The sequence below is a fragment of the Solanum verrucosum genome, unplaced genomic scaffold, assembly GCF_900185275.1.
Source record: "Solanum verrucosum unplaced genomic scaffold, falcon-dt-bn FXZP01000118.1, whole genome shotgun sequence".
NCBI lineage: Eukaryota > Viridiplantae > Streptophyta > Magnoliopsida > Solanales > Solanaceae > Solanum > Solanum verrucosum.
The window spans coordinates 1,456,205-1,473,826 of NW_026020568.1; the positions used below are offsets into that span (position 1 = coordinate 1,456,205).

Sequence of the window (17,622 nt, forward strand, 5' to 3'; positions counted from 1 at the left end):
ATGGACTCAGGGGATGGCTCTGGTCCAAAACAGAAGAGAACTAGACAACAGTTTTTGAAATATTGTGTTGATTTTACTGAGAAAAGGAACAGGTCTTGTCAAAATGGTAATCTTACTCCGTCTTCTTCGACTTGTTCTGTGAATATTGGAAAAGAGGGTGTGAGTTGTGGGAGGAAAAGAAAAATGGCAGTTTCTGAAGGTGATAGGAGAAAAATGGGAAAATGGTCAGAAGATGCAAGAAAATTAAGAAAAGGGAAAAAGAAAGTGGATAATGGGAAGTTCAGTCCAGGAACTTGTGAGTCTATCATGGAACGGATTTTCGTCGAGGAAATACCTGATGATGATGTTATGGATGATTCGGAGGATGATTCTGATGATGATGATACGGATGATTCGGAGGATGATTCTGATGATGTTGTTATCATTGAAGAGGAGGAGGGTGTAAATAATGAATCAGGTTCAAGATGGTGGTCGAATACGGGCTTAAAGAGTAATATGTTGAATGCAAAAGATCAGGAGGTTGTTTCATCTACCTCAAGCATGTGTGGTAGGACACCGGTGAAATCGGTGGAAGTGTATACTGATAGCACCTCATCTTCTGAGTCTGAGTCTCAGTCGGATTCTAGCCAATATGATGATGTAATAGGTGATTTTGATGATACGGAATCAGAAGATGAAACGAATGAAGAAGGAGAAAAAGAGTCGAATGAGGGGTTAGTACCTGAGCTTGTTGTTGAGAGTGAAAAGCAGAAGAAAGGTGGAGCATATGTTCTTCGTGCGCGTTCACTTTCTATGTCCAAAAAGAAGAAGTTAAACAATCGAAATGATAGTAGTAGCCCAATTCTTCTTACTGATGAGGAGGAGGAGTTTGATGACTCGGGGTCTGATAGCGAGGAGTCTAAATCTGAAGAGGATTGCGCAGTTGATGACTCGGTGAAGAATGTTGTTCAAAAGGATGTTGTTCGAAAGGATAGGAGGACTGGAAAGAAGATTCTTGAAGATTCTGAATTTATGAAGTTTGTTGTTGATTCTATCATAAATGTTGATGATCATGATAAACTTACTCCTTTTGAAGAGAAGGAACAGGTTCCTGTCAAGGAAACACTTCCTTTAGTATTTCGGTTTGAAGACGAGGATGAACCTCCTCCCCCTGAGAAAGAAGAATGGGAAAAGGAAGTTGAAAATCTTTTTGCTGAAATGCAGATGTGTCTCTTAGAGTCAGATATTGGCTTTACAAATCCATCCGTTTCGCCGATGCAGAGTGGAGATTTAACTAACTGTCAGATGGGGAACCACCAACTTGTTCTAGATGAACAAATTGGACTCCTCTGTAAAGTTTGTTCCTATGTGCATTTGGAGATCAAGTACATCTTCCCTTCTTTTGTAAGTATACGAGTTTGTCCCGTGAAGCACTTTTTCTTTTAAAATTAGGAACACAATTTCAAGTTCTACATGAATCAATTCAAAACAACTGCTACTTTTTATGCTACTAGATTGAAAAGGTAATCTACACTGTTTAGCAAAAGGACATACTACACAGTCTATTATTTTACTTCTAATAGTATTGATATCAGTAGCAAACAGTTTACTAAGCACTGAAGTAGAAGTGTGTCCTAGTCTTTTGTGCCAAAGACTAATGTTCCAGTTTGATGTTTGATACACCATTAGATTCTTGAGCAGCTAAGCTAATAGGTTTTCCTGCAGCTTGACACAGTAGCCAATATAGCCCATTGTCCTCTTTACCAATCTCCTTCACCTTCCCAGTGAAGAGATCCTGAAAAACAAAGAAGTCAGGAATGAAGGAAACAAAGCATCGCAACTCACTTGTTAGTTTTGAAATCGAAAGTAAATTCAACTTAACCTGTGGGATATACAACACATTGGATATAGTACTCTCATCAGATATAGTACTTGATCCAGTGTGTGTAACCTGTGCCACATCTCCATTAGGCAGTTACACTTTCTTTGGATTGCTCAGTTTATTAATTGAGGATTTATTTAGCAAATTCAAGTCTGAAGCCATATGGTTTGTTGCCCTTTTTTCTGCAATCTAATCAGGATTGTGATAGACTATCATAGCCATAGGGGCAATCATACCTGTCACATTTGCAGATGTGTTAAGAGGTAGGATCATTGTTGATCTGAGGAGTGTGTTGTGTCAGCAGCTGCACTATGTGATTATACTGCTCTTGTGTGAAAGGACTAGCCTCAACATGACTTAGTTGGGTTTGAACTTGCTCCATGCTGCCTGCTTTTTACGCTGATCATTCACATTTGTGTTGATACCATAGTCAAACGCTGGTTGTGCCCTCGGTGAACACTCAGCATGAGAAGCCTCCTTTCCTGAACTATATTTGGGAATCACTTTCACCTGTCTGCTGTACATAGCGAACTTTATAGTTACTTGAGTTTGTCATTGGATTTGCTCCCAGTAACTAACTAGTGAATTTACTAATTTACTCCTCTAGTATATGTTACTTCCTTCAACATGCTATCCTTATATTTGATCTTATAAACTGGCTCTCCAATTTATTTTTGCTTGACTCTTAAATTCATAAACTTCTGTCATCTGCAGGCTCAGAGAACTCGAGGGAGGTATGAAAGAAAACATTTAGGACAGTCGCCATCACTCTTGGATGTTGGTGGCTTCAGATTTTCTGATTCTTCTGCAGTCCAAGATTCTATGATTAATGAAGAAGGAACTGTGTGGGATTTAGTTCCCCCAAGTGCCAAATCAACAATGTATCCTCATCAACGTGGTGGATTTGAGTTTATGTGGAAAAACGTTGCTGGAGATATAAATCTCGAAAGGCTGAGACAGCCCCTATCTGATAGCAAAGGAGGATGCATAATCTCACATCCACCTGGCACCGGGAAAACCCGTCTCACCATAGTATTTCTTCAGTCATATTTGAAGCTGTTTCCAAATTCTCGACCTGTAATCATAGCTCCTTCCAGTTTGCTGCTTAACTGGGAAGCTGAGTTCCAGAAATGGGAGGTGGACATCCCCTTCCACAACTTGAACAGCAAAGATTTCTCTTTACAGGAAGATGAAGCTACTGTGAGTGTCTTTCGCTGTTTATCCCATGAGGGAAAGAGAAATCCACACCTTATACGAATGGTGAAGCTGGGATCATGGGTTAAAGGTAAGAGTGTTTTGGGGATCAGCTATGACTTGTTCAGGATTCTTACTGGAGATGATGGAGACGGTTACGCTAAACCAATTAGAGAAATCCTTCTTAAATATCCTGGTCTTCTGGTCCTTGAAGAAGGGCACACTGCTCGGAATGAGCAAAGCCTTGTCTGGAAAGCTTTGAAAAAGGTTGAAACAGAGAAGCGCATAGTTTTGTCTGGAACTCCTTTCCAGAATAACATCAAGGAGTTATACAACACTCTCTGTGTAGTCAGTCCAAAGTTTGCTGCAGATTTGGAGCAGAAATGGGCTTCTCTTAGCAGTTCCATTGACAAGAATGCCCGAGCATTGGAAGAGCTTAGGGATATTATTTCACCACTTGTCCATAAGTGTAGTGAAAATGTAAAGAAGGTAAGCCTTCCGGGTATAAGGGACACTGTAATTCACTTGAAACCCACAGATTTGCAGAAGGAGTTGCTTAGAAGGATTCCAGAGAATCCATGCTCCTTTTATGAACAAAATCTGCTGTCTCTTATTTCTGTTCATCCTTCATTAGTGGCCAAGAGGAAGGAGTTCTCTGACTTAGAAAGTCAGCTAACAGAAAGAGGCTGTCGGTTGGATCCAGATACCGGAGTAAAAATGAAATTTGTTATTGAGCTTATCAGACTTTGCGGTGGGCGGAAGGAGAGGGTTATAATATTTAGCCAGTTACTTGATCCTCTAAACCTGATCAAGGAGCAACTCAATTCTCTCTTTGGCTGGACTTTAGGTCGGGAGATTCTTTATATGGATGGGAAACTTGATGTGAAGCAGCGGCAGATATCTATAAATTCTCTTAATGACCCTAAGAGTGATGTAAAAGTGCTTCTTGCATCCATAAAAGCCTGTTCAGAAGGAATAAGTCTGATAGGGGCCTCAAGAGTGGTTTTGCTTGATGTTCTCTGGAATCCCTCAGTAGAACAGCAAGCCATCAGTCGAGCTTACAGGAATGGGCAGACCAAATTTGTGCATGTTTACTGTCCAGTAACATCAAAATGGGAGGTTGACAAGATTGAACAGCAGACGAGAAAAAAGTACCATTCAGATGTTCTTTTGTCTAGGAATCATGAAGCCAAGATGGATCCTTCATGTTCTGTGTCAGAGGATAACATACTAGAATCCATGGTTGAGCATGAGGGCCTCCGTCATATTTTTGAGAAGCTCTCTCGTGCACCACGTGTGGTGCCGCCTACTACAGGCCTTGATTCTTCTTACCAATCTCCAAAACCAAGCAGTTAGGTTAGTATGTGCTTTCTTCTGGTTTGCTGGTACATGAAGCAATCAGACATTTTTAGTGTATTTTGTTTACTGCCTGTCTTTGAAAAATAGCTCAAATGCTTTATCTCTTTCTTATCAGATCAGTTGGAGCATTTTTTGGGTTGTGAAAACACCTGTTAGAGGAATTTTGAAGCCATTCTTCATTACAGGTACATTATCATACCATCACTAAGCATTTTTCTGAAGATTCTAAATGATGTATTTGTTGAATACCCAAGACACAACAATCTGTGAAGCTTTTCATATGCTAATGAATTAACTTGGGAGTTGCAAACATTCAAGGTAAATGATGGCCTTTTATACAGTCATCATACTTGGTTACTAACACAATAAACCTAAGCATAACAATAGGAATAACTTCCACTGGGAACTAAGAATAATAGTGGTATTATATTCTGAGGAACAAGTAACTGACTAAGTAATTGACTAAGCAACAGGAAAAAATTAAATACAAGGAGCTGGAGTAGGTGTTTTAACACTCTCCCTCAACTCTTGCTTCTTTCCTTTTAATGACGCCTAGAACGACAAAAGTTTCCAAGCTAACTGCTGGTCGAGCGTTTTGTTAATATATCGGCAACTTGATTTTCTGTTTTGACCTGCACTATTTCCTTTTCTTCTTCAAGAACTTTTTCACGAAGAATATGGTAATGTACCTCCACATGCTTAGTCCTAGCGTGAAACACTGGTTGTCACAATACAATGGAATTGAATACTTCATTGGCTGATGCAAATACTTCATTACCATACCATGATTTAATCCATAGAGTGCCTTTTGAAGCTTACACACATGCTCAGGGTGATCTTGACATTGTAGATCTCATTATATCCAACTATTCATGCAGAAATGCATTTTTTCACAGGTTCCAATTCTTACTAGCTGCAAATGCAAGTAGGACTCTTGCCACTGAACTAAACGTTTCATCGTAGTCTAGTCCATATGCATAATGCTGAGAAAAACCCCAAGCTACAAGACTTGTACCCTTCAATTGATCCATCTGTGTGATGCTTTATCTTGTAGACCAATTTAGTAGAAATAGGTTTGACATCCTTTGGATTTGTCACGAGCTTCCATGTTTGATTTCATTCTAGCACATAGCAATTTCCTCCTCCATAGCTTTAAACCACTTAACCAAATTATTACTGCTATAAGTTTCATTAACACTACTATATTGCAACGGAACTTTTTATACTGAAAAAAAAATATCACAAATACCACGTTTTTAGACAAGAAAGATCTTATTTTTTGTGACATTTTTATCTTTTACTTATTCCTTTCCTTCTGGTTTCAGGTAGTTTGATGCAGATTCACATGAAGAATGCAGATAAGATTAGGAGTTTTCATCACCCACAGGATGTTCTTGTAACTGCAAAAACATTGCTTCATGTCTATTTATGTATACACTTCACATCATATATTGTGATTTTGATGATATAAAAAATTAACTTCTCATAATTTGAATGGATAGTAACTACTTAACATCTTACAATGTCATGATTAGCTATTATTGTTTTAGTTAGTTTATGGAAATAATGTTAATTCTAGTTGGTAAAAATCTAAGTTATTACCAGTAAGCTCATTGCTAATATCTTCATTAAAGTAAGTATATGCAGCAGAAGCCTCAGTTTGATTAGCTATGTAGCTCATCCTTTGGAAAAATTCTTTTTTGGTTTCTTCTTCCGTATCTACATTAGAGTCCGACTAATCTTAATTCGTATAGTGTAGAATCCCATTTAGGGTAAAGTGCTCTTTATCAATAATTTTATATACCTTTCGAAAAAAGTCAATATAAGTATTTTACGAGAAAATTAGAGTGAATCATATAATATTTGCACCCAATACTTTTAGCAAGACCTTTTACCTTATTGTAGATGTATATATAAGTTGTGAATGGAGAGCACACCAGTTGATTTTTTATTTGACTGTAACGCTTATTATTTAGTGTAGTTATCACATTCAATATTTGCTATCTAGAGTTAATTTAGTGTTACAATCACCATTTTAATTTAGTTACTTGGATTATTGCATCACAAAATAAATAAGAGTTCTACACACTTTATGCTTAAATCATACGTTTTGTTAAAATCACAAAAAAAAAAAAAGTAATAGTGTTTGGTCATGATAGGCAACAGGATCATTAAAGTGGAACATAAATCAAGAATATAATTTATAAGAATGTATGTGTTAGTTGTTTAAGAATGTGTGTTAGTTGTTTAACTTTGTAGGTCTGGATAATATCTAATTATTTGTTGCTCATCAATTAAACGTTTATTGATTTCATATTTTATTTTTTATTTTAAATTTATGTTACTTACTGCACTTTAATTTATATATAATTCATATTGTATATACTATTTGCAGGGGACAGATATACAATGTACGTGTCAAAAATTCGTACATACATAATTATATACATTTGTACGCAATAAATGATTTACAAGTATTAGATACTTTTTTTGAAGTTTAATTATAACTTTTATCACTTTGATAGATTTAGAGGAGAATTGTGAATTTTAGGAAAAGGTAGAGTTCAGGATTAGGACAAATATGAATGAATTGTAACTACTTCAAATTATTATAAACCACATACCTCAATTAGTAGGGTTCATTTTTGCCTTCAAAGTTCAAAAATTGCATGTTGCACTAACTCTATTTTTTGTTTGTTTCTTATTTATTTATTGTTAGAGAGCCCTTATAACTCGCTATTGATAAGAATCCTCGGGGCATGGCCATGTTGGCCTTCTTGTGATGGTCTTGTCATTACAAGGTCCATTGACCAACCTAGGTGAGTTTTTCATGATATCATCATGGTTGACCAAATATTTTTTTTTTCTTGTTCTTTTCTCTTGCCTAGACTTTTGCCTTCTTACGAGCCTTCTTGAATTGGTGAAGTTGGATTTTCTGTCACTCCCCGAGTCTACACCCTAGGCGGGACTGACACTCGAGAACCATTGTTAGCCCCAAGCGAACCCTTGACCTGGCTTACTTAACTCAATGGAAGACTCTAAGCATGATTTCAATGATCAAAATAACTTTCTCAAATAGCTTAATAATATAAGTTAGAATGTTAAAAGGACTAAACATTCAACTTGGCCAAAATGGCAACCCAAGTCTTAACATAAGATAAAATGAGAAGACTAAAGAACTAATAAACTAAACTAGAAAGCAAATAAAGGACTCCTCCGAATGCAAGGAGGCTCACCACAGACTTTGAGTGCTCAAGTTGGATCAACGAGGCGCTGAATGCTGATCCTGGTTACCTGCGTATGCATCATAAGACGATGCAGGCCAACTGGAATCAGTACATTGAATGTATGAGTATGCGAGTTGGAATGCTAAACAATACATAGGCTTGAAAAGATTCTGAAAGAAACACTTACCTTGGCTCTTCTCAACTCATGAATAACTTAACTCAAAATAAAGCAATGAACACATGCAATATATGAAAAGGCTTTATAATAGTAAAAGCAACTTAGTTCGTTAAAGGAATGCAGTAACAAACTCAACTTTACTCATATAATAAAATAATATAGTTTCTGTGGGAGATTCTCTAACTGACAACCACCATTATGAGCCTAAGTGGTGATACAACGTCTTGCCCACGGTGTCAGAATTGTTCTATACTTTGCCGTCACATAAAACGCTTAACTTAGTGGATCCACTAGCTTAACTTATGTGATCATCTAAAAAGTATGACCCATTAATACCCATGATGACTACATGGTTTATGGAGACTTGAATTAATATGAACTCGCATCCCCATATCAGTCTTGGCTCTCTTCTCCCCGACGAATTCCACAAGCCAAACTTCGACGATCTTGGCTCTCTTGTCCTTTCTTCTCTTTTCTCTTTTCTCCAAGCACTAGCGTGAAAATTCTAATTTTTCTAAACTGACCAAAATCTGGTTTTACCCCAATAAATCTCCTAAGAACGAATTAGAGTAATTAGGTAAGGAAAAGACTAAATTACCCTTCCAAACCCGGATTAGACTTTTCTTAATCCAACAGCCCAACTTCCAAAAGGCATAACTTACTCATACGAACTCGGAATGGTGCAAAATTGGCAGCGTTGGAAAGATCATTCCAACCATACCTGGAAGTACACCTAACTCATCCTGAGCTAGGAGTTATGACCGTTTGAAGTTGACCAAAAAACTCACTTTTCCTAACTTAACAATATTCCAGATTTGTCACTATTTCCAAAAACGATTATTTCAAATTCTTAGCTTCTTCCTAGCTATTTCAAATTGCGAGATGTTACATTTTCTCACTAGACTTAATATACTGTTATAATACTTTTGATTTAGTTACTTGTATTATTGGTTCACAAAATTAGTAGTAGTTCTACACTTAATCATATGGTTAACTAAAGTTGCTCATTTTCTCAATTAAATCACAAAAAATATGAATATTAGGTCTAGCAATCCAATCATCGAAGTGGAACATAAATATAAAATTCTACTATATTATAAAAGAGAGTTTCGGTCCAAGTATAATATATAACATTCAAGATTGGACTTTTCCCAATCTTGAATATTATATATTATACTTGTGGGACTTTTAAAAATTCTATTTTATACCCAAGTATAATATATAATATTCAAGATTGAGATTTTCTTGAATATTATATTATATTTATTATTTAGTAGAACTTGGGCATAAACTCCCTTTTAAAATAATATAGAATATGTATATATATATATATATATATATATTTATTTATTTATTTATTTTTATTTTATTTTATTTTTATTATATTTTTTTTCTACTTATTTTTTTTATTATAAAAGCGAGTTTAGGCCCAAGTATAATATATAATATTAAAGATTGGGACTTTCTTGAATATTATATATTATATTTATTATATAGTAGAACTTGGGCATAAACTCCCTTTTAAAATAATATAGAATATGTATATATATATATATATATATCTCACAAATGGAAAGTCTCAATCAAGGAAGCAACATATATCATTTACAAATGACTTAAAAAGCTTTAAAATATTTAAAAGCTATATAATAAAATAGGTTGACTCTCAGAATTCTATCAGGCTCACATTTAATCGGATAGAAAAAATAACACATATCATTTTAATATTACCAAAAAAGTATTATAAATAATAATAATCAACAACTTAAAAATATCTGAAAGACATTTTAAAAGGGTTAATTTTGTAATTTTATCCATATCACATAAATTAGGACAAAGTGACCAGTAATGTACATTATTTCAAAGTTACATAAAAATATTATAAATCACAATAATTAATAACTTCAAACATTTTTAAAAAAAATATGAAAATTTGGATGACTCTCCAAATTTCATTTGTGTCACATAAATTGAGACAACAAAAATAACATATATTGGGTCCATTTTAATTTATTTGTCTTATTTTTTTATTTTTTTTATATTTTAAAATTGCGTAAAAATACTATAAATCATGATAATTGACAACATAAAATATGTTTTGAAAAAATATACAAAAAATTCCACTGATTCTTCAAGTGAATCTATCGTAAAAATACTACTCCCTCTGTCCCAATTTATATGACTTACTTTCCTTTTTAGTCAGTCCTACAAAGAATGACACATTTCCATATTAAGTAACAATTTCACTATAAAATGTCTATTTTATCCTTAATGAAATGATTTACAGCCACACAAATTTCTATCATTCATTTTGGACCACAAGTTTTAAAAGTCTTCCATTCTTTCTTAAATTTCGTGCCGAGTCAAACTACCTCACATAAAATGGGATGGAGGGAGTATAAATCATGATAATTGACAACATAAAATATTTCAAAAATGTTGCATGTGGGTAGTCTTATTATGCCTTAAATAGCGTCAAGAAAGTACAGGTTTGTGATAAAAAAACTTATTCATTTATCCACGCAAACAATTGCTTCAAAAACTCAGTTATTAGCCCCAAAACATACCATTTATATTATTGGGCCCGTGCATAGAACGATATGTATATATATATATATATATATCTGACAAATGGAAAAGTCTCAATCAAAGAAGCAACATATATCATTTACAAATGACTTAAAAAGCATTAAAAATTACAATAATTACCAATTTAAAATATTTAAAAGCTATATAATAACATAGGTTGACTCTCAGAATTATATCAGGCTCACATATATTGGGACAGAAAAAATAACACATGTCATTTTAATATTACCAAAAAGTGCTATAAATAATAATAATTAACAACTTAAAATGTCTTTCATTTTAAAAGGGTTAATTTTGTAATTTTATCCATATCACATAAATTAGGACAAAGTGACCAGTAATGTACATTATTTCAAAGTTACATAAAAATATTATAAATCACAATAATTAATAACTTCAAACATTTTTAAAAATATATGAAAATTTGGATGACTCTCCAAATTTCATTTGTGTCACATAAATTGAGACAACAAAAATAACATATATTGGGTCCATTTTAATTTATTTGTCTTATTTTTTTTATATTTAAAAATTGCGTAAAAATACTATAAATCATAATAATTGACAACATAAAATATGTTTTAAAAAAATACAAAAAATTCCATTGATTCTTGAAGTGAATCTATCGTAAAAATACTATAATCATGATAATTAACAACATAAAATATTTCAAAATGTTGTATGTGGGTAGTCTTATTATGCCTTAAATAGCGTCAAAGAAAGTACAGGTTTGTGATAAAACTTATTCCTTTATCCACACAAACAATCGCTTCAAAAACTCGGTTATTAGCCCCATAATATACAAAAAAACAAAGCCAATCCCTTTCCTCTTTCTCCTATACTTACCTTAAAGGGAAAAGAGTCTAATATATCCCTCAACTTTGTCATTTAGAGCTGATATATCCCTCGTTATGAAAGTGTTCATATATACTCCTATTTATATACAAATGACTCACACATACCCTAACGGAAATGGAAAAATTAATTTTAGTGTTTTTTTCTTTTTAAAAAATAATATTATAATCACATATGGATATATTTAATCCTTCCTCAAATCTTTTTTTTGACTTTTTTTTGTTTCAATGACTAATTTAGATTTATTATTTTGATGGTCACATTTATTTATGTTTCACTAATATTCTTGTAAAACTTATATAGATGACCAAATTTTTTTCTTCAAATACAAAAATTAATTATAATATAGACAAAAAAATAGTTTTAAATTATAATATAGCCACAAAAAAATAGTTCAATTTTTTTTTTTCTTTACACTAAGGAATGAAAGAAAAAAATAAAATAAGAATAAGAAACCCAAATAATGATAATCAAAGAAGTCAAAAATAATTTATTTACGAAAAAGATTAAATAATACCTTAAACTTTGCTATAAGAATCATATATACCATCCCTTAATGATTTAAAAAAATTTAAAAGTCAAAGATATAAATTTAAAACTATTTTTTTCACTTCCGTTAAATGAAGGGTATATGTGAGCTCATTTTGTAACGGTAGGGGTATATGTGAACCGTTTGTATAACGGTAAGGGTATATATGAGTCACTTTCATAACAAGAGGCATATCAGCTCCAAATGGCAAGGTTGAGGGGTATATCAGGCCATTTTCCCTACCTTAAATGATAGTCCGTTTCAATATTTAACTCTCTTTTAAATACTTACCACATTTCTAATTTATAAGACTCACTTTCTTTTTAACTCACATTAAAACAAACACAATTCTATACCTAGATAATTTATAACCGCACAAACATTACTAATGTAATATACATCATAGATTTCAAAAATCTTTTATTCTTAAATTTTGTTTCCAGTCAAACTAACTCATTTAAATTAAAATAGAGTATCTATACCTTTTTAATGAGATAGATTTATAGTCACATACACATTGATGACATAATTTAGACATAAATTTTAAAAATCTTTTATTCTTAAATTGTGTATCTAGTAAAATTAACTTATATTAATTGGAACGGCATGAATATCTATACATTTTTAATGAGATAGATTTCTAGTCCATAATTTAGACATAAATTTTAAAAATCTTTTATTCTTAAATTTTGTATCTAGTCAAACTAACTTATTTAAATTGGAACGGCATGAATATCTATACATTTTTAATGAGATAGATTTATAGTCCATATTTTAGACATAAATTTTAAAAATCCTTTATTCTTAAATTTTGGATCTAGTCAAACTATATCATATAAATCGAGACGAGGAGGAGATGGTATATATTTTCCCTCTCGTTTCTGGTTTCTCTTCCTTAGCAAAACCAAAAAAACACCCTCTGTCTCAGGCAAGTAATAATCTTCCATAAAAGAGTGTTCTCAGTCAGCTTTCACTTCTCTTTCTCTATCTCATTCTATATTAGTGCTAAACATTCAAAAGTTTCGAAGTCTTCAGTCCCCCTGACCCTGTTACTCCTGTTTTCTTACAGTTTCAAGAATTCAAACCTCTGGTTTTTTTTCCTCTTTATTCAGGTTAGTGTTTCTTGTGAAGAATGTGTTTATTATGCATGTGACTCTTCTCTTTTGTGCATTTTGATTTTTGATCAAGAAAATTGTGTATTTTTTGAACTCAGGTGCTGAAAGATGGACTCAGGGGATGGCTCTGGTCCAAAACAGAGGAGAACTAGACGACAATTTTTGAAATATTGTCTTGATTTTACTGAGAAAAGGAGCAGGTCTTGTCAAAATGGTAATCTTACTCCGTCTTCTTCGACTTGTTCTGTGAATATTGGAAAAGAGGGTGCGAGTTGTGGGAGGAAAAGAAAAATGGCAGTTTCTGAAGGTGATAAGAGAAAAATGGGAAATTGGTCAGAAGATGAAAGAAAATTAAGAAAAGGGAAAAAGAAAGTGGATAATGGGAGGAGGAGCAAGTTCAGTCCAGGAACTTGTGAGTCTATCATGGAACGGATTTTCGTCGAGGAAATACCTGATGATGATGATACGGATGATTCGGAGGATGATTCTGATGATGTTGTTATCATTGAAGAGGAAGAGGGTGTAAATAATGAATCAGGTTCAGGAAGGTGGTCGAATATGTTGAATGCAAAAGATCAGGAGGTTGTTTCATCTACCTCAAGCATGTGTGGTAGGACACCGGTGAAATCGGTGGAAGTGTATACTGATAGCACCTCATCTTCGGAGTCTGAGTCTGAGTCGGATTCCGAAGCTTCAAGTGATGACGATAATGATGACCCTGAGATAAGAATTACAGGTTGATTGAGTCATCAAGTTCTAGCCAATGTGATGATGTAATAAGTGATTTTGATGATACGGAATCAGAAGATGAGAAGAATGAAGAAGGAGAAAAAGAGTCGAATGAGGGGTTAGTACCTGAGCTTGTTGTTGAGAGTGAAAAGCAGAAGAAAGGCGGAGCATATGTTCTTCGTGCACGTTCACTTTCTATGTCCAAAAGAAGAAGTTAAACAATGGAAATGATAGTAGTAGCCCAATTCTTCTTACTGATGAGGAGGAGTTTGATGACGCGGGGTCAGATGGCGAGGAGTCTAAATCTGAAAGGGATTGCGCAGTTGATGACTCGGTGAAGAATGTTGTTCAAAAGGGATGTTGTTCGAAAGGATAGGAGGACTGGAAAGAAGATTCTTGAAGATTCTGAATTTATGAAGTTTGTTGTTGATTCTATCATAAATGTTGATGATCATGATAAACTTACTCCTTTTGAAGAGAAGGAACAGGTTCCTGTCAAGGAAACACTTCCTTTAGTATTTCGGTTTGAAGACGAGGATGAACCTCCTCCCCCTGAGAAAGAAGAATGGGAAAAGGAAGTTGAAAATCTTTTTGCTGAAATGCAGATGTGTCTTAGAGTCAGATATTGGCTTTACAAATCCATCCGTTTCGCCGATGCAGAGTGGAGATTTAACTAACTGTCAGATGGGGAACCACCAACTTGTTCTAGATGAACAAATTGGACTCCTCTGTAAAGTTTGTTCCTATGTGCATTTGGAGATCAAGTACATCTTCCCTTCTTTTGTAAGTATACGAGTTTGTCCCGTGAAGCACTTTTTCTTTTAAATTAGGAACACAATTTCAAGTTCTACATGAATCAATTCAAAACAACTGCTACTTTTTATGCTACTAGATTGAAAAGGTAATCTACACTGTTTAGCAAAAGGACATACTACACAGTCTATTATTTTACTTCTAATAGTATTGATATCAGTAGCAAACAGTTTACTAAGCACTGAAGTAGAAGTGTGTCCTAGTCTTTTGTGCCAAAGACTAATGTTCCAGTTTGATGTTTGATACACCATTAGATTCTTGAGCAGCTAAGCTAATAGGTTTTCCTGCAGCTTGACACAGTAGCCAATATAGCCCATTGTCCTCTTTACCAATCTCCTTCACCTTCCCAGTGAAGAGATCCTGAAAAACAAAGAAGTCAGGAATGAAGGAAACAAAGCATCGCAACTCACTTGTTAGTTTTGAAATCGAAAGTAAATTCAACTTAACCTGTGGGATATACAACACATTGGATATAGTACTCTCATCAGATATAGTACTTGATCCAGTGTGTGTAACCTGTGCCACATCTCCATTAGGCAGTTACACTTTCTTTGGATTGCTCAGTTTATTAATTGAGGATTTATTTAGCAAATTCAAGTCTGAAGCCATATGGTTTGTTGCCCTTTTTTCTGCAATCTAATCAGGATTGTGATAGACTATCATAGCCATAGGGGCAATCATACCTGTCACATTTGCAGATGTGTTAAGAGGTAGGATCATTGTTGATCTGAGGAGTGTGTTGTGTCAGCAGCTGCACTATGTGATTATACTGCTCTTGTGTGAAAGGACTAGCCTCAACATGACTTAGTTGGGTTTGAACTTGCTCCATGCTGCCTGCTTTTTACGCTGATCATTCACATTTGTGTTGATACCATAGTCAAACGCTGGTTGTGCCCTCGGTGAACACTCAGCATGAGAAGCCTCCTTTCCTGAACTATATTTGGGAATCACTTTCACCTGTCTGCTGTACATAGCGAACTTTATAGTTACTTGAGTTTGTCATTGGATTTGCTCCCAGTAACTAACTAGTGAATTTACTAATTTACTCCTCTAGTATATGTTACTTCCTTCAACATGCTATCCTTATATTTGATCTTATAAACTGGCTCTCCAATTTATTTTTGCTTGACTCTTAAATTCTAAACTTCTGTCATCTGCAGGCTCAGAGAACTCGAGGGAGGTATGAAAGAAAACATTTAGGACAGTCGCCATCACTCTTGGATGTTGGTGGCTTCAGATTTTCTGATTCTTCTGCAGTCCAAGATTCTATGATTAATGAAGAAGGAACTGTGTGGGATTTAGTTCCCCAAGTGCCAAATCAACAATGTATCCTCATCAACGTGGTGGATTTGAGTTTATGTGGAAAAACGTTGCTGGAGATATAAATCTCGAAAGGCTGAGACAGCCCCTATCTGATAGCAAAGGAGGATGCATAATCTCACATCCACCTGGCACCGGAAAACCCGTCTCACCATAGTATTTCTTCAGTCATATTTGAAGCTGTTTCCAAATTCTCGACCTGTAATCATAGCTCCTTCCAGTTTGCTGCTTAACTGGGAAGCTGAGTTCCAGAAATGGGAGGTGGACATTCCCTTCCACAACTTGAACAGCAAAGATTTCTCTTTACAGGAAGATGAAGCTACTGTGAGTGTCTTTCGCTGTTTATCCCATGCGGGAAAGAGAAATCCACACCTTATACGAATGGTGAAGCTGGGATCATGGGTTAAAGGTAAGAGTGTTTTGGGATCAGCTATGACTTGTTCAGGATTCTTACTGGAGATGATGGAGACGGTTACGCTAAACCAATTAGAGAAATCCTTCTAAATATCCTGGTCTTCTGGTCCTTGAAGAAGGGCACACTGCTCGGAATGAGCAAAGCCTTGTCTGGAAAGCTTTTGAAAAAGGTTGAAACAGAGAAGCGCATAGTTTTGTCTGGAACTCCTTCCAGAATAACATCAAGGAGTTATACAACACTCTCTGTGTAGTCAGTCCAAAGTTTGCTGCAGATTTGGAGCAGAAATGGGCTTCTCTTAGCAGTTCCATTGACAAGAATGCCCGAGCATTGGAAGAGCTTAGGGATATTATTTCACCACTTGTCCATAAGTGTAGTGAAAATGTAAAGAAGGTAAGCCTTCCGGGTATAAGGGACACTGTAATTCACTTGAAACCCACAGATTTGCAGAAGGAGTTGCTTAGAAGGATTCCAGAGAATCCATGCTCCTTTTATGAACAAAATCTGCTGTCTCTTATTTCTGTTCATCCTTCATTAGTGGCCAGAGGAAGGAGTTCTCTGACTTAGAAAGTCAGCTAACAGAAAGAGGCTGTCGGTTGGATCCAGATACCGGAGTAAAAATGAAATTTGTTATTGAGCTTATCAGACTTTGCGGTGGGCGGAAGGAGAGGGTTATAATATTTAGCCAGTTACTTGATCCTCTAAACCTGATCAAGGAGCAACTCAATTCTCTCTTTGGCTGGACTTTAGGTCGGGAGATTCTTTATATGGATGGGAAACTTGATGTGAAGCAGCGGCAGATATCTATAAATTCTCTTAATGACCCTAAGAGTGATGTAAAAGTGCTTCTTGCATCCATAAAAGCCTGTTCAGAAGGAATAAGTCTGATAGGGGCCTCAAGAGTGGTTTTGCTTGATGTTCTCTGGAATCCCTCAGTAGAACAGCAAGCCATCAGTCGAGCTTACAGGAATGGGCAGACCAAATTTGTGCATGTTTACTGTCCAGTAACATCAAAATGGGAGGTTGACAAGATTGAACAGCAGACGAGAAAAAAGTACCATTCAGATGTTCTTTTGTCTAGGAATCATGAAGCCAAGATGGATCCTTCATGTTCTGTGTCAGAGGATAACATACTAGAATCCATGGTTGAGCATGAGGGCCTCCGTCATATTTTTTGAGAAGCTCTCTCGTGCACCACGTGTGGTGCCGCCTACTACAGGCCTTGATTCTTCTTACCAATCTCCAAAACCAAGCAGTTAGGTTAGTATGTGCTTTCTTCTGGTTTGCTGGTACATGAAGCAATCAGACATTTTTAGTGTATTTTGTTTACTGCCTGTCTTTGAAAAATAGCTCAAATGCTTTATCTCTTTCTTATCAGATCAGTTGGAGCATTTTTTGGGTTGTGAAAACACCTGTTAGAGGAATTTTGAAGCCATTCTTC

At 35.0% G+C, this 17,622-nt stretch overlaps 1 protein-coding gene and 1 pseudogene across 1 annotated transcript; both read left to right on the plus strand.

Annotated features, from left to right (window-relative positions):
* On the plus strand, positions 1-4,411 carry LOC125810602 (SNF2 domain-containing protein CLASSY 4-like). The gene is made up of 4 exons (XM_049490071.1): positions 1-199; positions 233-441; positions 490-1,383; positions 2,576-4,411. Exons 1-4 carry the CDS (start codon positions 1-3, stop codon positions 4,409-4,411), a joined length of 3,138 nt encoding a protein of 1,045 aa, XP_049346028.1.
* An 8,604-nt stretch (positions 4,412-13,015) lies between these two features.
* Positions 13,016-17,441, plus strand: LOC125810601 (SNF2 domain-containing protein CLASSY 4-like; annotated as a pseudogene).
* Positions 17,442-17,622: the final 181 nt, after the last annotated feature.